Consider the following 27,262-nt stretch of genomic DNA (forward strand, 5'->3'; position numbering starts at 1 on the left):
TTCTTTTTTTTTTTTTTTTTTTCCTTTCTGAACCTTTTTATCCCCTTTCTCCCCCCTCACGATTTGGGATCTCTTCTGATTTGGCTAAAGCATATTTTCCTGGGGTTGTTGCCACCCTTTTAGTATTTCACTTGCTCCTTCGTATACTCTTATCTGGACAAAATGACAAGGCGGAAAAATTCACCACAAAAAAAAGAACAAGAGGCAGTACCAAAGGCTAGGGACCTAATCAATACAGACATTGGTAATATGTCAGATCTAGAGTTCAGAATGACGATTCTCAAGGTTCTAGCCAGGCTCGAAAAAGGCATGGAAGATATTAGAGAAACCCTCTCGGGAGATATAAAAGCCCTTTCTGGAGAAATAAAAGAACTAAAATCTAACCAAGTTGAAATCAAAAAAGCTATTAATGAGGTGCAATAAAAAATGGAGGCTCTCACTGCTAGGATAAATGAGGCAGAAGAAAGAATTAGTGATATAGAAGACCAAATGACAGAGAATTAAGAAGCTGAGCAAAAGAGGGACAAACAGCTACTGGACCACGAGGGGAGAATTCGAGAGATAAGTGACACCATAAGACGAAAAAACATTAGAATAATTGGGATTCCAGAAGAAGAAGAAAGAGAGAGGGGAGCAGAAGGTATATTGGAGAGAATTATTGGAGAGAATTTCCCCAATATGGCAAAGGGAACAAGCATCAAAATCCAGGAGGTTCAGAGAACCCCCCTCAAAATCAGTAAGAATAGGTCCACACCCCGTCACCTAATAGTAACATTTACAAGTCTTAGTGACAAAGAGAAAATCCTGAAAGCAGCCCGGGAAAAGAAGTCTGTAACATACAATGGTAAAAATATTAGATTGGCAGCAGACTTATCCACAGAGACCTGGCAGGCCAGAAAGAGCTGGCATGATATATTCAGAGCACTAAACGAGAAAAACATGCAGCCAAGAATACTATAGCCAGCTAGGCTATCATTGAAAATAGAAGGAGAGATTAAAAGCTTCCAGGACAAACAAAAACTGAAAGAATTTGCAAACACCAAACCAGCTCTACAGGAAATATTGAAAGGGGTCCTCTAAGCAAAGAGAGACCCTAAAAGTAGTAGATCAGAAAGGAACAGAAACAATATACAATAACAGTCACCTTACAGGCAATACAATGGCACTAAACTCATATCTCTCAATAGTTACCCTGAATGTTAATGGGCTAAATGCCCCAATCAAAAGACACAGGGTATCAGAATGGATAAAAAAACAAAACCCATCTATATGTTGCCTACAAGAAACTCATTTTAAACCCAAAGACACCTCCATATTTAAAGTGAGGGGGTAGAAAAGAATTTACCATGCTAATGGACATCAGAAGAAAGCAGGAGTGGCAATCCTTATATCAGATCAATTAGATTTTAAGCCAAAGACTATAATAAGAGATGAGGAAGGACACTATATCATACTCAAAGGATCTGTCCAACAAGAAGATCTAACAATTTTAAATATCTATGCCCCTAAAGTGGGAGCAGCCAACTATATAAACCAATTAATAACAAAATCAAAGAAACACATCAACAATAATACAATAATAGTAGGGGACTTTAACACTCCCCTCACTGAAATGGACAGATCATCCAAGCAAAAGATCAACAAGGAAATAAAGGCCTTAAATGACACACTGGACCAGATGGACATCACAGATATATTCAGAACATTTCATCCCAAAGCAACAGAATACACATTCTTCTCTAGTGCACGTGGAACATTCTCCAGAATAGATCACATCCTCGGTCCTAAATCAGGTCTCAACCAGTATCAAAAGATTGGGATCATTCCCTGCATATTTTCCGACCACAATGCTCTGAAGCTAGAACTCAATCACAAGAGGAAATTTGGAAAGAACCCAAATACATGGAGACTAAACAGCATCCTTCTAAAGAATGAATAGGTCAACCAGGAAATTAAAGAATTATTGAAAAAATTCATGGAAACAAATGATAATGAAAACACAATGGTTCAAAATCTGTGGGACACAACGAAGGCAGTCCTGAGAGGAAAATATATAGCAGTACAAGCCTTTTTCAAGAAACAAGAAAGGTCTCAGGTACACAACCTAACCCTACACCTAAAGGAGCTGGAGAAAGAACAAGAAAGAAACCCTAAACCCAGCAGGAGAAGAGAAATCATAAAGATCAGAGAAGAAATCAATGAAATAGAACCCAAAAAAACAATAGAACAAATCAACAAAACTAGGAGCTGGTTGTTTGAAAGAATTAATAAGACTGATAAACTCCTGGCCAGATGTATCAAAAAGAAAAGAGAAAGGACCCAAATCAATAAAATCATGAATGAAAGAGGAGAGATCACAACTAACACCAAAGAAATACAGACAATTATAAGAACATACTATGAGCAACTCTACGCAAACAAATTTGACAATCTGGAAGAAATGGATGCATTCCTAGAGACATATAAACTACCACAACTGAACCAGGAAGAAATAGAAAGCCTGAACAGACCCATAACCAGTAAGGAGATTGAAACAGTCATCAAGAATCACCAAAAAAACAAAAGCCCAGGGCCAGAGGGCTTCCCGGGGGAATTCTACCAAACATTTAAAGAGGAACTAATTCCTATTCTCCTGAAACTGTTCCAAAAAATAGAAATGGAAGGAAAACTTCCAAACTCATTTTATGAGGCCAGCATCACCTTGATCCCAAAACCAGACAAGGATCCCATCCAAAAAGAGAACTACAGACCAATATCCTTGATGAACACAGATGCAAAAATTCTCACCAAAATACTAGCCAATAGGATTCAACAGTACATTAAAAGGATTATTCACCACGACCAAGTGGGATTTATTCCAGGGCTGCAAGGTTGGTTCAACATCCGCAAATCAATCAATGTGATACAACACATTAATAAAAGAAAGAACAAGAACCATATGATACTCTCAACAGATGCTGAAAAAGCATTTGACAAAGTACAGCATCCCTTCCTGATCAAAACTCTTCAAAGTGTAGGGATAGAGGGCACATACCTCAATATTATCAAAGCCATCTATGAAAAACCCACCGCAAATATCATTCTCAATGGAGAAAAACTGAAAGCTTTTCCGCTAAGGTCAGGAACACGGCAGGGATGTCCGTTATCACCACTGCTATTCAACATACTACTAGAAGTCCTAGCCTCAGCAATCAGACAACAAAAAGAAATTAAAGGCATCCAAATCGGCAAGGAAGAAGTCAAACTATCACTCTTTGCAGATGATATGATAGTATATGTGGAAAACCCAAAAGACTCCATTCCAAAACTGCTAGAACTTGTACAGGAATTCAGTAAAGTGTCAGGATATAAAATCAATGCACAGAAATCAGTTACATTTCTCTACACCAACAATAAGACAGAAGAAAGAGAAATTAAGGAGTCAATCCCATTTACAATTACACCCAAAACTATAAGATACTTAGGAATGAACCTAACCAAAGAGACTAAGAATCTATACACAGAAAACTATAAGGTACTCATGAAAGAAATTGAGGTAGACACAAAGAAATGGAAAAATGTTCCATGCTCCTGGATTGGAAGAATAAATATTGTGAATATGTCTATTCTACCTAAAGCAATCTACACATTTAATGCAATTCCTATCAAAGTACCATCCATTTTTTTTCAAAGAAATTGAACAAATAATCCTAAAATTTATATGGAACCAGAAAAGACCTCGAATAGCCAAAGGAATATTGAAAAAGAAAGCCAAAGTTGGTGGCATCACAATTCCGGACTTCAAGCTCTATTACAACGCTGTCATCATCAAGACAGCATGGTACTGGCACAAAAACAGACACATAGATCAATGGAACAGAATAGAGAGCCCAGAAATAGACCCTCAACTCTATGGTCAACTCATCTTTGACAAAGCAGGAAAGAATGTCCAATGGAACAAAGACAGCCTCTTCAATAAATGGTGTTGGGAAAATTGGACAGCCACATGCAGAAAAATGAAATTGGATCATTTCCTCACACCACACACGAAACTAGACTCAAAACGGATGAAGGACCTCAATGTGAGAAAGGAATCCATCAAAATCCTTGAGGAGAACACAGGCAGCAACCTCTTTGACCTCAGCCGCAGCAACATCTTCCTAGGAACATCGCCAAAGGCAAGGGAAGCAAGGGCAAAAATGAACTATTGGGATTTCATCAAGATCAAAAGCTTTTGCACAGCAAAGGAAACAGTTAACAAAACCAAAAGACAACTGACAGAATGGGAGAAGATATTTGCAAATGACATATCAGATAAAGGGCTAGTGTCCAAAATCTATAAAGAACTTAGCAAACTCAACACCCAAAGAACAAACAATCCAGTCAAGAAATGGGCAGAAGACATGAACAGACATTTCTGCAAAGAAGACATCCAGATAGCCAACAGACACATGAAAAAGTGCTCCACATCACTCGGCATCAGGGAAAAACAAATCAAAACCACAATGAGATATCACTTCACACCAGTCAGAATGGGTAAAATTAACAAGTCAGGAAATAACAGATGCTGGCGAGGATGCAGAGAAAGGGGAACCCTCCTACACTGTTGGTGGGAATGCAAGCTGGTGCAACCACTCTGGAAAACAGCATGGAGGTTCCTCAAAATGTTGAAAATAGAGCTACCCTATGACCCAGCAATTGCACTGCTGGGTATTTACCCTACAGATACAAACGTAGTCATCCGAAGGGGCACGTGCACCCGAATGTTTATAGCAGCAATGTCTACAATAGCCAAACTATGGAAAGAACCTAGATGTCCATCAACAGACGAATGGATAAAGAAGATGTGGTATATATACACAATGGAATACTATGCAGCCATCAAAAGAAATGAAATCTTGCCTTTTGCGACGACGTGGATGGAACTAGAGGGTATCATGCTTAGCGAAATAAGTCAATCGGAGAAAGACAACTATCATATGATCTCCCTGATATGAGGGAGAGGAGCTGCAACATGGGGGGTTAAGGGGGTAGGAGAAGAGTAAATGAAACAAGATGGGATTGGGAGAGAGACAAACCGTAAGTGACTCTTAATCTCACAAAACAAACTGAGGGTTGATGGGGGAGGGGAGTTGGGGGGGTTATGGACATTGGGGAGGGTATGTGCTGTGGTGAGTGCTGTGAAGTGTGTAAACCTGGCGATTCACAGACCTGTACCCCTGAGGATAAAAATATATTATATGTTTATAAAAAATAAAATAAAAAAAAAAACTAGAAATGATGTATTGGGAAATAGAAACAAATAAATAAATTGTTAGTGTGATATTTATTTAAAAAAAAAATGTCAAGCTGATCCAAAACTACTTTAAATGCCTGTGAGAAGAAAACAAACTCCTTTTAAAGGGAGAATCCACTTAACCTTAACATTCACAATGTCTAGCATCCACAAAAATATGAAACAAGCAGGAAAAAGTGATTCAAAACCAAGATAAAAATCAGTCAATACAAAAAGCTAAAGAAATAACAGACGATGGAATTAGCAAACAAGCCCTTAAAACATGTATTCTATAAAAAAGTACCAACCAAAACTACTAGAGATATAGAATACAATATTTGTTTTAAGATTTTATTTATTTGTCAGAGAGAGAGAGATAGAGAGAGCAAGTGCGAGCTAGCGCACAAGAAAGCAGCGAGGCAGGCCAGAGGCAGAGAGAGAAACAGGTTCCTTGCCAAGCAAGGAGACCGAAGAGGGACTCAATCCCAGGAACCTGGGATCATGACCTGAGCCGAAGGCAGCGGCTTAAACCACTGAGCCACCCAGGCGTCCCAATACAATATCTGAAATAAAGAAATTCACTGGAAAGTTTAATAGCAGATTAAAACCTACAGAGGAAAGATATGTGAATCTGAACACCAAGCTACCCAAATGCTACCCAAATGGAAGCATAAGGAGAGAAAACAGGTGAAAAGTTACTAGAATCTTAGTGAACTATAAGATAAAATCTAACAGCACAACACACATGGGATACCATGAAGGGACAGCAGAAAATATCTGAAATAATAACAGCTGAAAGATCCTCAAATTTAATGAAAACTGTAATTCCACAAATCCCAAAGTTCAATAAACTTTGTGCAAGAAAAATTCAAAGAAAACCAAACCAAGGCAAGTCACAATCAAATTGCTAATAGAAAATTTTAAAGCAGCAACAGATGGGAGCAAAACACATTACAAACAAGGGAACTAAGATAAGCAATGATTTCCCTTCAGAAACAAGGGAGCTAGAAGACAATGGAGGAAAAAAGTGCTGGGGAAAAAAAAAAAGTACTGTTAATCTCATATTCTATATCCTATGAAAATATCCTTCCCAAAAAAAGCAAAATGAAGAATTTTTTGGACAAACCAAAGCTAAGAGAATTCATCAATAGCAGAACTGCACCAAAAGGACTATTAAAGGGTGTTTTTCAGACTGAATAATGAAAACAGGAAATGCCCAGTCCCTAATTTCAATGGGGCTGATATCACAGAACATCCCAGATTTTGGATAGGAGCCTGACTACAGCTTTGGTTAGACTGTTAGCTCCTAGTTCAAATGCTTTGAAAACTGAGTTCAGATTTCTATTCAGGAAAACCCAGGAACTGCTAGTTGTTGAAATTAGGGGGTCCATAAACTCCAGCCTAAAGGCCGCAAGCATGTTTATATAAATAATGTTTTATTAAAACACAACCACGACATTTATTTACATATAGTTTATGGCTGCTAATGTGTTACAAAGGCAGAACTGAGTAATTGTGATAAACAGACATATGGTCCACAAGTCTGAAATATTTACTACCTGTCTTAAAAAAAAAAACCATTTTGCCAATCTCTGTGTTAGACCTTAAAATTGCATGAACTTCAAAACTAGGAGACTTTACAAAATGAAAGTACCTGGGGACCACCACAGCCTTGAGACTGCGACCCTTCAACGGTCTGAGATTTCAAAATTGTTAGGCCATGAAACTACAAATCAAGAGATCTCTTTTCACTTTTCAACTTGCCCCCAGTCTCAGCGAGACTTCCACAGGAGAGAACTGGGTGGAAACAATTATCTTTGTATTTAGGGTCCTTTCAGACTCAAATCTGAAACAGGTCTCTCAAAGTTTGGCTGGTTTCCCCTTGTTCCCGTAAAGCTTGTCCTTAGGCAGGCTCATTCCTCTGCCAGCCTCACTTCCAATCTCAGGCTCTTGGCCTGAGATATGAAAGCACCCTATATCCCTTGATCACTTAGGAAGGGCTTTGTCCCTCTGGAGTTCAGTCTTTCTTCCTTTCTTCATCCCTCCTTCCCTTCTTTCCTTCTTCCCTCCTTTCCACCCTTCCTTCTTTCCCTTCTAAGATTTCTTTGCATGATATGGCTTTAAAGAAGAGTATGATTTAGTTTATGTGGTGATTTCATGTTATTATAGTGGGAGTGAAGGTCTTTTATATCTTTCCACTTCCTAACCTAATGCAGAACCCTTCCATTATTACTTAACATGAATTTGAAAATTCTCACCAATGCAGTAAGACATAAACATGAAGTATAAAATTAGAAAAGAAGAAGCAAGGTTATTCTTTGCATATGAGCAGAATGCATATTTAAAAACTCAGGTCCTTTTTTTTTTTTAACAAATTAAAATTAATCTGTAGAGATACAAAATACATAAACAAAAATCAGTGCTTTTCTAAATAACATTAATAACATGTAAGAAAACATTAAAGAGAAAAATACACAAGAATAGCAATTCCCTATAAGAAATGAGTATCTATAAGTAAACTTTAAGATATGAGATTTTTTTTTTTAAGATTTTATTTATTTATTTGTCAGAGAGAGAGAGAGAGAGCGAGAGTGAGCACAAGCAGATAGAGTGGCAGGCAGAGGCAGAGGGAGAAGCAGGCTCCCCGCTGAGCAAGAAGCCCGATGTGGGACTCGATCCCAGGACGCCGGGACCACGACCCGAGCCGAAGGCAGCGGCTTAACCCACTGAGCCACCCAGGCGTCCCAAGATATGAGATTTTTATGAAGAAAATTTTATATAATAATATTAAAGGTCTGAATAAATGAAGCATACCATGGCCCCAAGTAGGGCCTTGACAGAGGCATACATGGGCTTGAATAGGGTGGTTATGTAAGACCACACTGTGAGGGTGACAGGAGTACAGATCTGAAGGAGGCCCAGGGGGCAAATGGTGGAGAAAAAAACGTTCTACAGAGAGAACAAGGAAAGAGGCCTCTAGACAAAAGCATGTTTAGCAAGCTCAAGGAAAAGAAGATCAAAGTGACTGAAGTGGAGTTAGTGAGGGAGACAGTAGTAGAAGATACAGTCTAAGGAAAAATGGGGGTCAGGTTATATAGGTCACTGTGAGGACTTTGGTTTTAAACTGTGAACCACTGGAGGGCCTGACACAGAGCAGTGACATGATGTGACTTAGAGGATTACAACTCTTCACTACCAAGTGAGAATAGCCTGGTGGGTGGGTGGCAAGAACAGAAGTGAGATGACCAGTTAGATGTTTAATAAAAGATTTAAAATCATCAATACATGCAATTAAGAAACACTAGACAATCAATTAACAAGCACAGATGGACAATTCATAATAATGGGGAGGGATTTAATTTCACTAATAATAAAAAAAAATCAGGGGAGCCTCAGTGGCTCAGATGGTTAAGTGTCTGTCTTCAGCTCATGATCTCAGGGTCCTGGGATTGAGCCCCATGTTGGGTTCCCCGCTCAGTGGGGAGTGTGTTTCTCCCTTTGCCTCTGCTTCCCCTACTCATCCTCTCTGTCTCTCCCTTTCAAATGAATAAATAAAAATTTTAAAAAAATAATTAAAAAATAAATTCAATCAGTTCAGAAGAAAAATTTAAACACAATCATGCTACTTCTCTGCTTCAAAACTTTTCAACATTCTTCCCGAGGATACCTGCATGGCTACTCCAACAGCTCCTTCAGCTCTTTATTCAAATGTCACATTCCCAGAACATCTGAACTGCACCCGACCTGAAGATACTCCTCCATCCCTTTTCCCTGCTTTACTTTGGTCCCAATATTTATCAATATCTGGCATAAATTACTTGTTTTGTTTATTGGTTGCCTCCCCCAACTGGAACATATCCTCCTTGAGGTAAGGTCTTATGGTCTATTTTGTTCACTGCGATATTCTAAGCACTCAGAATAATACCTAGTACATTTTGAACACTCACAGAATACTTTTTTGATGAACAAGAATTATTTGTTGAATCCGGAATACATATATTCAGAATAGTGTTAACTATGATAAAAAATGAAGATTGGTATCAGTACGGAACCTTGGCCTCCAATAACTTACAAGTTACCTAGGAAGACAAGAACAATGTTCTCTAAATTTCCACTGCTTTCAAAGGACTCTTCCTCTATTCTTTTGTAGTTTTAACACAAATTTAGGGGGAAAACTTTTTCATTCATCAACAAGATAATTAAGAGATAGTCAAATCAATATGCATACCTGTACTGTATTTGTGTAAATATTATAAGAAGGTGAAGGAAAACATATATTCTACCAACTTTCACAAAATTTTAAGAAAAATATTCCTTTTGCTTGATTTTCAAGGGGCTTCCAGGACTTAAAGCTAATGTCTCTCTATTTTCCCTTCATACTCCATATTCTGCCCTGATGTTCTCTATACCTGAAACCTAAAAGAGGTTTTTACTTAAAAGATCTAAGAGTGAAATTCTTTTGAAAGTAAAATATAGGGGTTCCTGGGTGGCTCAGTGGGTTAAAGCCTCTGCCTTCAGCTTGGGTCATGGTCCCAGGGTCCTGGGATCGAGCCTCAAGTCAGGTTCTCTGCTCAGCATGGAGCCTGCTTCCTCCTCTCTCTGCCTGCCTCTCTGCCTACTTGTGATCTCTGTCAAATAAATAAATAAAATCTTAAAAAAAAAAAAAAAAAAGAAAGTAAAATATAAAAATAAATCTGCACTAGGAATAGAGAAATTTGTGCACATTATTACACATCAGCAGACAGAAGAACTGAGATTTTGAGAAAGACAAGTGTTCTAATTTACTCTGAAGCAGAACAGGTACATGGAAATGACCATACCTGCCATAGGTTAAAACAAAAAAGGCCTTAACTGTATGTACCTGGGGTCAAGTACACTGATTCTAACTTGTCCCCATTTTACAAAGAAGAATGCTCTCTTGGAAATTTCTTAACTTGGCTATCCCTAGAATAGTCTTCTTAATGATCCACAAAGTCTAGGAAAAGGGATTCTCAGAATGACAATAAAGTTATCCTGTATTATGGCATTTAAAAAGAACTAATTACTGATTAATTATTAAAAGTAACTATAAACAACTGAGTTACAACTGAGTGACAAAGTTATAACATGTTTTCAAAAGTTAAAACTAAAAATACTAATAACACTAATTTAATTTTTTTTTTAATTTTTAAAGATTTTATTTATTTATTTGACAGAGAGAGATCACAAATGGGCAGAGAGGCAGGCAGAGAGAGAGAGAGAGCAGGAAGCAGACTTCCTGCCAAGCAGAGAGCCCGATGCAGGACTCGAACCCAGGACCCTGAGATCATGACCTGAGCCAAAGGCAGAGGCTTAACCCACTGAACCACCCAAGCGCCCCTAATTTTTAAATTAAAAAAAATATATTTTATATGAGAGAGAAAGCAAGCACAAGCAGGGGGAGGGGCAGCGAGAGAGGGAGAAGTAGATTTCCCACTGAGCAGACACCAGATGCTTGGTCCTAGGACTGAGAGATCATCTTAGCTGAAGTCACGCTTAACTGACTTTAGATACCTAAGCGCCAAAATTTTTAAATTTATATTACTTGCTTTCACTAGACTAGTAATACATTTTGTTACATGAAAAATTATTTAAAATATAGGTAATCAAAAAAAGGAAAAAGAAAAAACATGTAATTGTATGTTCTCATATAACTATATATATTTGAACATACATGTATTTATTTATTTAAAGATTTATTTGTTTTAGAGAGAGAGAGAGAAAGAGCATGTGCATGCATAAGACAGAGCTAGAACATGAGCAGGGGGAGGAAAAAAGGGAGAGGAAGAGAGAGAATTCCAAGCAGACTCCTTGCTGAGCTCGGGGGCTCAAGCCTACGACCCTGAGATCATGATCTTAGCCAAAATCAAGAGTCTGACGCTTAACTGACTGAACTACCCAGTTCAGGCACTCCTGAATGTACATGTATTTAAACTAAATGTCACCTAGGTTGTATGGGAAGATTATTTCCAATACTTTCACTGCATCATCTATACTACTATATGATTTCTCAAATTATAGAAAATCATTGTTCATAGATTCAAATAATCAGTGGGCTAAATTTTTTAAAATTTTACATCAAAATCATCAAGACTGAGATACAAAAAAGATAAAATTTTCATACAAGAGTACACATTTCTTTTTAACCAAATACCGAATATGCTACATTGTAACCTTCTGATGAATCAACCTTTGAAAGGATCCAATCATTATGAAACAGGAAATAATTTTTTAAATATGTAAAACTTCTAATGAGCATGTAGCTTTCGATTTTTTAAAACAGAGGTATCTACTTCAAATACCTAGATAACTGAATTTAATAAAATGGAGTATTTAAAATTTAACTCCTCTCAGTGGGGAATCTGCTTCTCCCTCTGACCCTCCTCCACTCTCATGTGCACGCTCTCTCTCTTTCTTCCTCTCTCAATAAACAAATAAAACTTTAAAAAAATAAAAATTTAACAATAAGGAGAGTAATCACAGGAGTCTGATAAATTAAGACAGGACTACTGTTTCCTTTTCCAAAGTTAGATATCTGTTCACTCTATTTAAAATATATAAAAGAAAAGAGAACCCTCTTCTGTTCCTGCAGAGAAACAGCTTTCTCAAATTTTAAACTTTCTTCCAAGTAATAGATCTACACATAAAAAATCTGACCCTGAAACAAAACAAGAAAGACAGCAGCCTTGACAGAAATTGTTCTTATTTCTATAATTCTTGGTACCGAGCATATGTTCAATAAGAATTTCTGATTAACTGGTGTCTACACAATACACTAAATTAGAAAACTATACTAACTGCCTTTCAATTTTTTTTTCACTTTTAAAAACTTTATTAATCTCCTTTAAAAACACATTCTTTGCTTAAGGAGAAACGTGGAAAGACATGTAGAAGATATTTAAAAGAAAAAAAAAATGATCAGGATCAGACTGTCATGGTCAATTGAAACTATGCTTTACAGTTCCCTTTCAAGCTTATGTGATCTGTTCACATTCTGGTTACAGACTGCATGCAATTCATTACCGAATACTTGCCAAAAGCAAGCTAAAGTAAATTATGTGTATTCGTATTACCCAAACATTTTACATGAATTGGCAGCTGAATTCCTGGGAAGAAGGAAGGGAACTAACTTTATTTTCACTTAAAGAAGTTAGAGGTAATGACTGCAGTAATTACTCTACTTGGAATTCCTAGGTCAATCCCAAAACTTACACTTTACTAGTTAAATAGGATTGAATTTATCACCCACCTACAGGTATAATTTTTTCTGGTTCACAACAGCAGCACACCATACTCCCAGCATTCTAAACAATTCCTGGCCTACACTTTGGGCCATCCTAATGAAGTCTCACCTTACCAGAGGCTGCAGCTGCAGAAATAGGTCTTTAAGGCCAGAATTGGATTGTCATTTAAAACAAAACAAAACAGAACAAAAAAAACAGGCAAAATATTCAAGTATTTTCAAACAGTAACATAGTTCTTTAACACTGTTGAGGAAGCAACCTGTTCACAAACGCAATGACCTTCTGAGATCTACTTAAAACGGCTATAAGGGCTATAATCTTTATGTCCTGTACAACCAGATAAGAGGATAATGAAGAAGGTGCAAGCAGATTTACTAGGGGTTTACGGTCAAGGAATCACTGAAGTACTTTTTTTCTTATTGAAAGAAGGTGCTAACAATACCAACTAAAATGTGGCAAGGGAATATAATAATAATGCTAAAACAGAGACAGTATAAATTTAAGTTTGATACAAAAAGAAAAATGATCAAAATGAATTCCATTGCCCTAAAATTAGCCCAAAATACTACATTAATTACCTCAAAATCCAGATTCTACTACTAAAAAGAAATTAGACTTAATAGGCTTATTCTTTCTTATGATACATTTTAAGGAAATCCCCAAAACTCATTCTTGGTTTATTTAGAGAGATATTTACAAGAAAGAATAGGCACAGGGACACCTGGGTGACTCAGTCAGCTAAGTGTCTGACTCTTGATCTCAGCTCAGGTCTTGATATCAGGAATGGGAGTTCAAGTCCCATGCTGGGCTCTACAGCTGGGCTGGGAGCCTGCTTAAAATAACTAAAAAAAAAAAAAAAGAAGAAGAAGAAGAAGAAGAAAGGAAGGGGAGGGAAGAGGAGGAAAGGGCAAGGAAAGGGGAAGGGTGGGGAGAAAAGAAAGGAAAAAGAAAGGAAAGGAAGAAAGAATGAGAAAAGGAAATCAAGAACACATTTTCTGCCAAAAATATAGCTAAATTATGTGAAAATATGATCAACATTAAAGAAAATAACTCATTTTTAAAACATAGTTCATAAAATCATAGTTCTTCTACTGCCCATTTCACTATTGGTAAATAAACAATCATTCAAGGATCTTGCTTGGATCAAATGAAATTAAATATTGAAGAGATATAAAAAATAATCATTGTAAGTAACTCAAGGGGGGGGAAACGGAAATTGGAAAAGTGAATCTGCAAAGACTGCCTGAAGTGAGTCTGAAGGAGACAGAGCACCACAGCCACAATAACCACATGACCAACTCCTTTTATCTATAATTACAAGCTACTCATAAAAAATTGAAGAATAACAAGAGTGCATGTCAATAAGCTGTCTTCATCCCAGTTTGGCACCGATTAGCCATCTGATCCTGAGAGAGGGTCTTTAACTTCACATAGCCTTCGTTTCCTCATCTTTAGAATATGGATAAAACGAACCTCAGAGAGAGCACGAGGATTAAACAAGATAATATACACAGAGTACACATAGTACCTCCTCCAGTAAGTGCTCAATCTGTACTAATGATGAATTATCAGGAAGAGAAATTAAGGAAACAGTCCCATTTATATACGACTATTAAAAAGAATGAAATATCTAGGGATAAATTTAATCGAGCAGAGAGGAGACTTATACTCTGAAAACTGGAGGACCTTCTTTAGTATGATGTTTGGATTCCCTTCTCTTTATTTTCTGTGTATCTATTACAGGTTTTTGGTTTGTGGTTACCATGTGGTTACCATGAGATTCATATATATATGAATATATATGAATATATATGAATATATATGTGAATATATATTCATATATATAACACCCAAATATGTATACGGTAGTCTATTTTAAGTTTATGGTCATGTAAGTTCAAATGCATTCTAAACACACGACATTTTTACCATCTGTCCCCACATTTATGTTTTGATGTCATATTTTACTTTTTATTCTAAACTAATAATTGTAGAAATTTCCTATTGTAGAAATAGGAGACTTTACTACTTTGTCTTTTCACCTTCATACTAGCATTACAAGTGGTTGTACTACTTTTACTATATTTTTGCTTTTACCAGATGTTTTTCTTTCATAATTTTCTTACTTCTAGTCATGACCTTTTCTTTTCCACTTAAAGAAGTCCCTTTAATATTTCTTATAAGGCCAGTTTAATGGTGATAACCCCCCCTTAACTTTTGTTTGGGAAATCTGGGAAACAATCTCTCCTTTTATTCTGAGTGATAACCTTGCTGGGTAGAGTATTCTTGGTTATAGATTTTTTTCCTTATAACACACTGAATATATCATGCTTCTCCCTTTTGGCCGGCAAAGTTTTTCTTTCTTTCTTTCTTTTTTTTTAAAGAAGATTTTATTTATTTGACAGAGAGAGAGAAACAGCAAGAGAGGGGAACACAAGCAGGGGGAGTGGGAGAGGGAGAAATAGGCCTCCTGCAGGGCAGGGAGCCCGAGTCGGGGCTCAATCCCAGGACCCCAGGATCATGACCTGAGCAGAAGGCAGACACCCAACAACTGAGCCACCCAGGCACCCTGGCCTGCCAAGTTTCTGCTGAAAAATCAGCTCATGGTCTCATGGGGGTTCTCTTGTATTTGCTCCTACTGCTTTTAAGTTTCTCTCTGATTTTTAATTTTTGACATTTGGGCAGGGGGCAGAAGGAAAAAACCACCCCCCCCCCCCCCCCACTGAGCACAGAGCTTACCACAGGGATCAATCTCATGACCTTGAAATCATGACCTGAGCCAAAACCAAGAGATGCTTACCTGTGCCATCCAGGCGCCCCTAATTTTTGACATGTTAATTATTATGTTTCTTCCTGTGGATCTCTTTAGGTTTATCTTATTTGGAACTCTCTGTGATTCCTGGACCTGAATGTCCTGTTTCCTTCCCAAGATTTAAGTTAAGTTTTCCGCTTTTATTTCTTCAAAAATATTTCTGATATTTCTCTCTCCCTTCTCTTTTTCAGACCCCCATAATGCAAATATTAATATGCCTGATGTTGTCCCAGAAGTCCCTTAAACCATCCTCATTTTTAATAATTCTTTTTCCTTTTTGCCGTTCAGCTTGGGTGATATCCACCACTCTGTCTTTCAGATTCTGATCCATTTTTCTGCATTATTAATCTGCCACTGATTCCCTTTAGTGTATTTTTCATTTTGGTTATTATATTCCTCACCTCTGAGTGGTTCTTTTTTATATCTTCTAGCTCTTTGTTGATGTTTTTTCACTGTGTTTATCCATTCTTCACCTCAGTTCGGTGAGCATCTTTAGGACCATTACTTTTGTCTTTATCAGGTAGATTGTTTATTTCTTTTTCATTAGTTCTTTTTCTGAGGTTTCATCTTGTTTTTTCATTTGGAACATAGTCCTGTGTCTCCTCATTCTACCTGTGTTTGTTTCCCTGTATTAGATAAGCCACATCTCCTAGTTTTGGAGGAGTGGCCTTATGTACAACATATCCTGTGGGGCCCAGAATCACAATCCCCCTGGTCATCAAAACCAGGTATCTCCTGGTATCCCCTCTGTGGGTTGTGTGTGCCTTTCTATTGTGACTGGACTGTGATGGCTGCAAGTACACTGGTAAGTAGGAGTGTCCCTAGCACGACTGGCTGAAATGACCAGATGCAGCTGCTACCAGCACACTAATGCGTTGGGCTGACTCTCTGGACTGGAAATCAGTTTGGGGTTGCTGGTCCAGGCCATACCCACACGCTGCATGCAGAATGGCAGGTCGTCTTGGTGGAGGACACCCAATGGGTGCTGTGAGGTAGGAGCCATTTGAGGGGGGTGTGTGAGACAAGCTGAGAAGCTGTTTGGGAGAGTCACCTGCTTGGGGGGGAAACAATTTAGGGGTGCAGGAATGTTGGGGCATGGTGAGTGGTACTAACAAAGCAGATGGAGAATGTCAGAAATGGCACCTACCAGCACCAGGCCAGATAGGTAGGAGAGTAAGAAAAATGGCACCTACCTGCATTTCTGTTTCAGGATAAAGTTCCTACAAAGCCCTGCCCCTTCAGCACATGCACTAAAAAAGGCAAATAAATCTTCATATAGGACCCAGGAACTTTTCAAACTCCTGCCTCTGTGCTCTTGGAGTGAATGCATTTGTGCACAGACTACTTTTAAGGGTAGAATTTCGGGTTTCTTACAGTTCAGCAGCTCTTCTGGAGTTAAGCTATGCTGAGTTTCAAAGTGAGGTCTTTTGGGAGTCAGGCCTTTTTGGGAGCTCATCTTCCCAGTGCAGGTTCCCAGGGTGGGGATGTTCAATGTGGGGCTTGAAATCCCTTGCTCCCCAGGGAGGACTTCCACATTTGTGATATCCTTTCTGCTTAAGGGTTACCAAACTGGGGGTGTCATTCCTGACTACATCACATCTCTGTGCCCCCTCCTACCTACCTCAAGTGGCTTTTTCTTTATATCTTTAGTTGTGGATTAGCTGTTCTGCTAGTCTTCAGGTCATTCTGAGAAGAGTAGTTCTATATGTAGTTGTAGTTTTGGTGTGTCTGTGAGAGGAGGTAAGCCCACAATCTTTCTACTCTACCATCTCGATCTTCCTCAGATCTAATCATAGGTATTTAAATAGCAAATCATGATAGAAAAATGTAACAGCCCTAATAAAAAATTTTATTAAGATCTACTCAAATATTAAAAATTTAACTCTGTGCTAAAGTTCCAATTCACTTTCTTAAATTAAAAAAAAAGGTAAGGTAACAATAATTTGGAATTTGCAGTTCTGAAAAATGTACCTGCCATGACAAAATCTAAAATCTTGTATAAGTCAAATCAGTTAATTATTCTAACTCTGTATTGAATACAAATAGCTCCCCAGTTTCCTTTGTGATTTGCATAAAAGAGAACAACGTTTGATTAATATGGAAGTGTGTTCAATTTACTATGACTTCAAATTTTACTTTATAATTTTATGTGCAAAAGTAATTAAAGGCATCTACACTCTAATAACAATGTTATTTACAAGTGAAAAATTGTAATTCCTTTTTGTTTCGTAGATACCTTGGCTCATGACACATATTTAAAAGGAATCATGGATGCTTTAAAATAAATATTTTCTGTTTACTTATAAATCAGTTAATAACACTCTACTTTTTATCACAAGTTTCCACATTCAGGATACATTATTTGAAAAGTTTAATGTGCCAAATATTCTTCAAGTGGAAGAGCTGGCAAAGAATTCAATTGAGAGTTGTTTACCCAGAAAATGAGAATTTATAGATACTATGACGAACCATAGCTATCAGAATGTAAATCTACCCATGTCAGAATGTATAAATAAAATTTAGCAGTAATTCTGACTTTGTGATAATGACTTCACAGTAAGGGGTGCCTGGGTGGTGGCTCAGTGGGTTAAAGCCTCTGCCTTTAGCTCAGGTCACCATCCCAGAGTCCTGGGATCGAGCCCCACATCGGGATCTCTGCTCCGCGGGGAGCCTGCTTTTCTCTCTCTCTCTCTCTCTCTCTCTCTGCCTGCCTCTCTGCCTACTTGTGATCTCTGTCAAATAAATAAATAATCTTTAAATTTAAAAAAAAAAATGACTTCATAGTAAGCCCCATGAAGAAAGTAGCTATCTGGTGAAGCCCATCACTGAGTTGTCTGTTCCACTGGTTTATGCTAGTTCTTTGTTTCTATAAATTGTTAAATAAAAAAAACTTTGAAGAAAAAGACTTTCTTCCCACAGATGTGGATGAGTTCATTTTAATACCGATCTACAACCCTCTATTATAAAATTACTGGCTTCTAAAACAATTACCCCTGGAGATAATGGGGTGAAGCTCACTGACATTTGCAAGTGAAGTGTTCAGTGATACAAGAGGATGCATATTCATCCTAAAGCACCAATTCCAGAACAGGCACCGAGCTGAGTCCTTTAAAACAAGTATTATGTCATGTCCACCTAAAGGGTAGAACAATACGCCACCCCCAATATGTCACTTTGGCATAAGGATTCTATTGAGTTGAAGGTAATTGAGAAGAAACAGGTAAGAGAAAAGGTCTCTGCAAACTACCCCCCCCATTTACTTAATTTGTAAAAGCGTCCTCCCTGCCCCTCTATCAGGAAGGACAGAAGTAATCACCAGAGACTAGTCTAGATCCTTACCAACAGGGAGATTGCACCAGATAAATGAATCTACATAACAGATCTTACTAAGCAGACCTACCTACTATTCGTTTCTCCAAAAATTTGCCTTCCTATAATTTGCCACCTCTAGAAGCTCAAAGTCAAAGTCCTTTTTCCTTTGTCTTGTCCCTTCTCTACAAAATTACTGGTCTTTGCCAAGATGCAATATAAACTCAAGTTCTAACCACCTATTTCAGTTCTTCACAATGAATACTCCCATGCATAAGCTATGTTAATAAACTTGTGTTTTTTGCTTGTTATCCACCTTTTGTCAGTCTAATTTAAAGGGCCCCAGCCAATGAACCCAAGATGGGTAGAGGAAAGAAGTTTTCCTCCCCTACATTCCATGAACTTAACTGTACCATTTTCCCTGTTTTCCAGAGGAGGAAACAGAAGTTCAGGGAGTTTAAATAAATTTCCCACACTTACATAAGTGATAGGGCCAGTGTCTGACTCAGAGTCTGAAGAACTCCTAAACAACCTATTAGTATTTCTCAAAATGTAGTTCATGGTCCACCTACATGAGAATTACTTTAGATGTCTGTTCAAGTACACAGTCCTAAGGCCCACTGAATAGCAATTATTACCACAGAACCAGGAACCTGCACTTTTAATACCCTCTCCAAATAATTCGAATGCTCAATAAAGACTGGTAACTACCAATATACCATAGTAGCTTTATATTTGATTAATTTTTTTTATTTTGATGTATTCCTCTTACAAGACACAAGGATATGACAAAATTCAACTAAGATGCCAGCAATTTAAAATGTTATAAATAACTGAAAACATTTAAAGCATACCATTTCTCCAGGCTTTTACCATATACTACTTATTTCTATGGCCACCAGGGAAATCAATGGGCACACTACAGGGGCAGATAAAATAATTAGTTCAGATAATAATTCCCTCCTATTTATAGTAAGCTGATCCTCCATGTGCCTTAATGCTAATCAATTTTCTGTATTTCATATCATTTATTCAAGAGTTTCAGAAGGAAGATCTTAGAACCAACTTCACACCCTTCAGCAGTTAATGATATTTATAAATATTATAATTCATTTCCCCCCCAAAACATGGCATATCTTTATATGAATGTTCACATACTATGAGACTATTGAACCTTTTTTAAAAAAAATCCATTTATTTGAGAGAGAGCGAGAGAGCAAGAGAAAGAACACAGAGGAGGCGGGGTGTGGGGGCAGGGAAAAGCAGGCTCCCTGTTGAACAGGGAGCCCTACATGGGGCTCGATCCCAGGACCCTAGGATCACGAGGACTCGGGATCATGATGTGAGCCACAAAGGCAGTCACTTAATCGACTGAGCCACCCAGGCACCTGAAACGGCTGAACCTTATTCAAACATGATGCTGGCCTTTCTCCTTGGCATGGGTTTAGTGCTATAATCCTAAAATAGCATATACCACCTACTCACTCCTGGGGAAATCAAACATTTAAATCGCTACTTAGAAAGTAGACTGTTAGTGACTGAAAATTTTTCAATACTGTCCAGTCCAATAACACGGATTTAGCCCATTGTACTACGAACTCAAAGATGAATTGGACAAGAACCTTGTCCTCCAGGGACTTGTAACTTCTGGGGGGAATCAAAGCCATTTTCAAATGTCTCTAAGGTAAGGCAAAAAGCAACTTAATTGCTTTAATTGAAATGTAAAATGTGCAAGAATGCAAATGGAAAGTAATTAATTCAAACTGAAGAAAATGGAGAAAGCATGACGAAAAAGAAAGCATATGAATTGGGCTTTGAGGACAAAGTATTTCAATTGTCAAGGGCTGAAAGATTAAATGCAATCTTAATTGAAGGAATATTAGGAGTGATGTATAAGGTAGCTGTAAAAGTTCATGGGGGTATAGTTATGGAAGACTGAGCAGTGCTCTGGAGATGAAGCACAGAACATATGTAAGGAAAAATGAATACGGGTAATTAAGAATAGAAAACTAAGAGACTTTAGAGCCACACTAAGGAGTCTAAACTTTGTTCTACAGAACATGAAGACTCCTCAAAGATTTTGGAGCAGGGAAGAGTTTATTATATCTTTTAATGTAAACTAAACAACAACAAACACAACAAATTTGTCCTTTATTCTTTCCTAGCATTAACATATAGTCAGATAAATAAGGACAAATATTGCAATGACGGCAACAGTAAAGATGTAAGAAATATGGCTAAGACTGATAGGATCTAATGTGAAGCCTGACAAGGAAAAGTCAAAATTAATCTCAAATTGGATGACTGAAATTACAAATACTATTAACCACAACAGAAGAGACAGGAGGAAGAACACATTGTTTGCTTTCTAACCCTTTAGGTGGGTTGAAAGCAAGGAAACGTGAATCTGATTTTACATACAAGATTAAGATGTTAGAATATATTAATATTAATTAATATAATAACATTAAGATGTTAGATTTTTAAAAAGGAACAATAGGGGCACCCGGGTGGTTTAACTGGTTAAGTGTCTGTCTTGATCTGAGCTCTGGTAAGAGTAAGAGTAAGAAAGGAAAAGAAAAAGAAAACAAAACAAAACAAAACAAAAAAAAAACCAGTAGGCCCCAAATAGAATCACCTGTGCTGAGCCTCACACAGCAAACAAAGATTTAATATCTAATCTAACTGTAGTTTCAGCCTCTCCCAGAAATTTGACCTTTAACCAGTCAATCTGGAATCACCTGATAAGCACCAGTAAAGTATTCTGCCTGACAGACCCCTGCCATTCCCCCAAAAGAAGATGACCTTGCCTGAAACAATCTAACAATCCACTCTTTGTTTTAGAAACTCCATCCTCATATCCCTACTCCCGCTTCCTTCTGCCTATAAAAGCCTTCCATTTTTTTACAATTCCTCAGAGCTCCTTTCTATTTGCTAGACGGGATACTGCTGAGCTCATGATTTGAATAAAGCCAATTTGATCTTCAAGTTTACTCAGCTGAATCTTGCTTTCCACTAATATTCAGGAGGCACTGATTAAAATGATATAGAGTTTGAGATAAGCAAGACCAGAAAACTTCATCAAAGTATCACCTGCAGGGGGGTGCCTGGGTGGCTCAGTGGGTTAGGCCGCTGCCTTCGGCTCAGGTCATGATCCCAGGGTCCTGGGATTGAGTCCCACATCGGGCTCTCTGCTCTGCAGGGAGCCTGCTTCCCTTCCTCTCTCTCTGCCTGCCTCTCTGCCTACTTGTGATCTCTGTCAAATAAATAAAATCTTTAAAAAAAAAAAAAAAGTATCACCTGCAGGGGCACCTGGATGGCTCACTGGGATGGAGGCCCGCATCAGGCTCTCTGCTCAGAGGGGAGCCTGCTCCCTCCTCTCTCACTGCCTGCCTCTCTGCCTGCTTGTGATCTCTGTCAAATAAATAAAATCTTAAAAAAAAAAAAAGTATCACCTGCAGAGATATGATGGATAGGCAAAGCAATGGAAATGGCTGTAGTGAAACAAAAGCATGCACATCATCTAAGAAGAAAATAGGGCCAAAGGTGAATCCATGAGAAATAACTTACATTTAAAAGGCAGACAGAAAAAGGAGAGCAGTAAAGAAAACTCAAAAAAAAAAAAAAAAACCCCACAAAAAAACAAAACAGAACCCAAACAACAACAAAAACGAGGAAACTACAATGTTTCAAAAACCAAAAAAGAGAATTTCATGAAGACTGAATGGTCAATAGTGCTAAAATGCTGAGTGAGGTACAAGTAGATACAATGACCCTAAAAAGAAACCACTCAGTTTAGAAATTAGAAGGTCATTATTACAGGTAAAACAATGGATCTACATTAATATTTGCTTTAAATAATTCAAGATAAATATTTTTTAACAAGGCAAAGGAATTGTAACTTTCAAACACTATTAAAAATTCAAGAAATCTTCCCAAATGATAAAAAGCTAAATAGAAAAGATTACTTTCAAATAAAAATGGAACCATATAATGGGATAACATTTTTAACATTTTGAAAATTATTCTGACTGAATTTAAGTAAATCTGTAATCTGTAATACTACAGTGCTTTCCAAAATAAGGAATAAGCAGCATTTGCATTTGCAAAGTATGTCAGACCTAATTTAACCTCAAGAAACTGACAAAAAGACTTTCTCCTTGACCACACTTTAGTCCTGCTTCTTTGAGCCCTCCTTTCTACTAGGCTTCCAACTTGGCCCCCATCCAGTCTTTTCAGATCCAGTCTTAGCAAAGAATCCTGCCAAGTTGTCTGCCTACCCTTGATATCTGATCAAGTTCCTCAAACCCCACCTTTGATGTATAAGTTCTTGGCTTGCCTTTAGGAAGAATTCCCCTTACCCTTGACATCTCCTCTGACCATCTCACCTCACTCCCTGGCTACAACTCCTTATCTGTCCCTGTTTTGACCAAGCTCTCTCTACTACTACAATAGACTACTGTAGAAGTCTTGGATTTAAGTCTTCCTTACCACTTTAACAAGTGTCAGAATAATTTTTTCTTTAACACAAGTCATTAAAGGGGAGTAGTCACACTCTAAGCCAATATTAACAGAAAAATAATTTACCATACAATCAAATACGAAACCAAAAGTTCAGCAAAATATACATAATACTGACAATTTAAATATTAACGTTAAGTTAGAGCTTACTGTGAGTGTAAAAAAAAAGTCCCTAATTTTTTATGCAAAACAATTTTTTTAAAGAGGCTTCCTATCAAAAATAAAGACAAGGGCACAGAAAAGTAGTAAAATCAAGTTCATTGCCTATTCGTGCCAGAATCTGCTGGAACTTCTGGTAAGAATGGAATGAAAATGGGCAGAAAAGTAGCTGCTGTATAATTAATAACCAGTCGTAAGTTCCATAAAGCAACAGATAAAAACAGTACTTGACACCCAAGGTACTCTATTCAGTCAACAAATACTTATTTTTAAGGCTTGGCATAGAGGGAGAGAGAGGAAAGAATAATATAGACTCTATAATTTAAGAGAGATGACATGTACACAGGCTCCCCACTGGACATGGAACCTGCTCAGCGGTCTCTCCTTCTCCCTCTGCCCCTTCCTCACCCCCACTCTCACTGTGTCTTTCTCTAAAAAAGAGAGATGACATGTGCACATAAATAGAATGCTATAAATAATTATAATAAAAGGTGGAAAGTGGTAAGCTCATCCAAGAAGTGTACAAAAAAGGTGTTATGATAGTTCAGAGGAATGATAGATGATTTCCCACAGGAGGGCAAGAAAAGGTTTCATGGAAACAAAGGGGCATGTGATTTAAGTCTTCAAAGATGACTAGGATTTACAGAGAGAAGGAAAGGAAAAGGGATTCCAGTATTAAGCAATAGCATTAGCAAAAGCCCAGTGCAGGTACTTTTCTGTACCTACAGGAAAGAACAGTAGAAATTAACACTTAAGGCCTATATAGTAGTGGGTTCAATGATATCCCTCAAAAATTCATGACCACCTGGAACCTCAGAATATGACCTTATTTGGAAATAGGGTCTTTGTAGATGTAATGAATTCAGCACCCTGAATTTAGGCTGGGGCCCAAATCCAATAACGAGTGTTCTTATAAGAAAAGGAGAGGACACAGAGAGATACAGAGAAGGCCACTGGAAGATGCAAGCAGAAAGTAGAGTTAAATGGTCACAAGCAGAGCCTGGAGTCACCAGAAGCTGGGAGAGTCAAGGAAGGATTCTTCCCTGGGCCTTCAGAGGAATGTGTTACCACCTTGATTTCAGTTTCCAGAACTGTGCTAATTTGTTAGAATAACTTTAGGAAACTAATACCACTTGGTTATGGACAATAAGTAGAGTGCTATTATGAAATAGTATGAAATTGGTTTCTGCCCCCAGCTCCCGCTAATATTTGGTCTTTGACCAAACTCCTTAACTTCCTGAGTGATAAGGTTTCTGACAAAGAAGTCCTAAATCCCTTGTAACTTCCTGGGTGATAGCAGTCTTTCATTATAATGCTGTGGTGACTCTTGGTGGGCTTCTGGAGGGGGGCTGGTGACCAGAAAGGCCAAGCCATAATTAGAAACTTGGAACTTTCAGCCCTACTAGAGACTGGAAATAGAGTTAATAATTGATCATACCTATATGTGATAAGGCCTCCATAAAAAATCCCAAAAGTATGGGTTTTGGAGAGCTTCTGGATTGATGAACATCAACATCCATGCCAGAAGGACTGGCGCATCCCAGCTCCTGTGCTTGGGACCCTTCCAAAGGGTCTTGCCCTATGTATCTCTTCATCTGGCTGTTCATCTGTATTGTTTTAACACAACCCTTCTTATATATATATTAAGTCAGTAAACATAAACTGTCTCCCTGAGTTTTATGAGCTCTTCTACCAAATTACCCAACCCAAGGATGGAGATCATCTCATTTAGAGCTGGCTGACCAGAAGCACTGGCAACAACCGGGATTTGTGACTGGCCTCTGATGTGGGCAGCAGATGGACTGAGCCCTAAATCTGTGGGGTCTGTGCTCACTCCCAGGTAGACAGTATGTAAGAACTGAACTGAACTGTAGAACATCCACTGGTATCTACAGAGCATTGGTGAATTGCTTTGTGTGGGGGAAACCCCCATGCATGTGAAGCACAAAAGTATTTGGTGAGTAGAGAAAAAGAGTTTTCCTTTTCAGCTATGTACCAAGTGTTCCAGTACTTTATTTTTTACACTTTGGAAGAAAAAAACCACTGACAATAAATTTCTCCTTACTAGGCATATTGTCATATAACCAGGCAACTGTATTAAAAAGTGAATAGAAAACAACAAAATGCCATTACTTACAATGTGTGACTCCAGCTAGAGTTTGGTAGAAAGTGGGAGTATCACTATCATCAGTGAGGGTGACATAAACACCTCCAGATAGTAGCCAACGAGAGAAGGTAAAAGCATCTTTGTTTAGAAGAAGCCAATTTCTAAACTTTTCATAGTTTACCTTTTCACCCTAAAAGGAAAAAAAAACAAACCCATAGATTTAGTCAAATTTTAATGTATCTTGCTTAGAACTTGCACAACCTGAAATATGCAATTCATTGACATTTACCTTTCTACTATCTACAAAGGAACGATGAATCTAAATAACACTACAGATTGTATACCTGGAAATCAAACTGCTTTCAAAAATAACTGTACTTAAGAACTTCTATTTCCATAAAATCTATTTGCTAATTGTAAACTATTTTATCAATTCATTAAAGCAGTGCATTGTTACTAATAAGCCATATTTTATTTACTGAGGTATATCCTGAAATCCATAAACTGCATTTTTTCCTATATTTAAGAAGGCCAATTTTTTACTTGCCTTATCCCTCTCTTCTTCACCACCTGAATCTGTCATAATTAGCATTTTTAATTAAGTATGTGTGGTATTCAAATGCTCTTTTGAATTTCCAGGGCAAATTAAAAACAACTGTCCTGGGGCCCTCTTCCAGAAGGCATCACTGAAAACGTATTCATAAGTCAACCAGAACACAAAAAGAAACAAGTAGATTTCTATTTCTTTGCTTTCTTGTCAAATATTTTGCTTTCTAAATCCTGGATAAAAAAAGTATCTGGGGGCGCCTGAGTGGCTCAGTGGGTTAAAGCCTCTGCCTTTGGCTCAGGTCATGGTCTCAAGGTCCTGGGATTGAGCCCCGCATCAGGCTCTCTGCTCAGCAGGGAGCCTGCTTCCTCCCCGCTCTCTCTCTGCCTACTTGTGATCTGTCTGTCAAATAAATAAATAAAATCTTTAAAAAAAAAAAAAAGTATCTGGGCTGAGAAAAAACATCATATAGCTATGTAAGTCAATTTCTTGCCTGGGAGACAAGAGGAGTTAGGGTGAATAAGGGACAGATGTTTCTATGAAAAAAAGAGAGAAGCAACCCACATGGAAATACAATGAAAACTGACATTCAGGAGCCTATCGGGTCTAATCCTGATAGAAATATTAAGGGATACAAATAACTCATAACCTAAAAGTGATATATGGTAGAAATAATTTCTACATTATTTGGAAGCATCCTATTAAGTACAGTAATATACTTCACAAAGTAGTTTCAGAAGATTTAACAGTATAACCCAAATCAAAACAACATCAAAAGTCTTGTTTTTCTGAATGGAAGAAGGTGGCATTCAGAGCTGCTGTAGGGACATGAGAGGACATTGCCAGCATGTGCAGAGATCAGGGATCATACCCATATTCTTTCTCTGTTTCCCACATTTAGTCTAGAAAGAGGATTAGCAGTATATATCCAGAAGCTTGCACATATTTTTACACATGTTAATGTGCAAATTGGGATGAGTTTTAAAATCAATAGTGTCCTTCAGTTATTAACTAGCAGGTTTTTTTCTTTCTTTGTAATACATGCAGGTACATCTTCTAATCGATGGGATCTTAGATACAATGAAACATGTAGCATCAATGGTTTCGGTGAAGCTAAGATGTTATTGTTATAAAATGCACCCTCACATACTAAGAAAGAAAGAAGCTGCCAATTAAAATAGGCACTTTTACCACCTTCCCATATAGTCAATACTGTTTTCAATTCCCCAAGCACTGTTGTAAAGTTTTAAAAATATTTTATTGTTAAGTAATGTCTATACCCAACATGGGG

The 27,262-nt window shown here is 37.7% G+C and overlaps 1 protein-coding gene across 2 annotated transcripts in view; it reads right to left on the reverse strand.

Annotated features, from left to right (window-relative positions):
- Window positions 1-27,262, reverse strand: part of LOC111151464 (ubiquitin specific peptidase 32) — a 219,688-nt gene that overhangs the window by 79,947 nt on the left and 112,479 nt on the right. For both annotated transcript variants that reach the window (XM_022509471.1, XM_022509470.1), the window contains exon 5: window positions 25,455-25,614. In XM_022509471.1, the coding sequence (XP_022365179.1) occupies window positions 25,455-25,614 (160 nt within the window). The remainder of the gene's footprint in view (window positions 1-25,454; window positions 25,615-27,262) is intronic.

Source organism: Enhydra lutris, unplaced genomic scaffold (assembly GCF_002288905.1).
Source record: "Enhydra lutris kenyoni isolate GAN:26980312 unplaced genomic scaffold, ASM228890v2 scaffoldscaffold26, whole genome shotgun sequence".
Taxonomy (NCBI): Eukaryota; Metazoa; Chordata; class Mammalia; order Carnivora; family Mustelidae; genus Enhydra; species Enhydra lutris.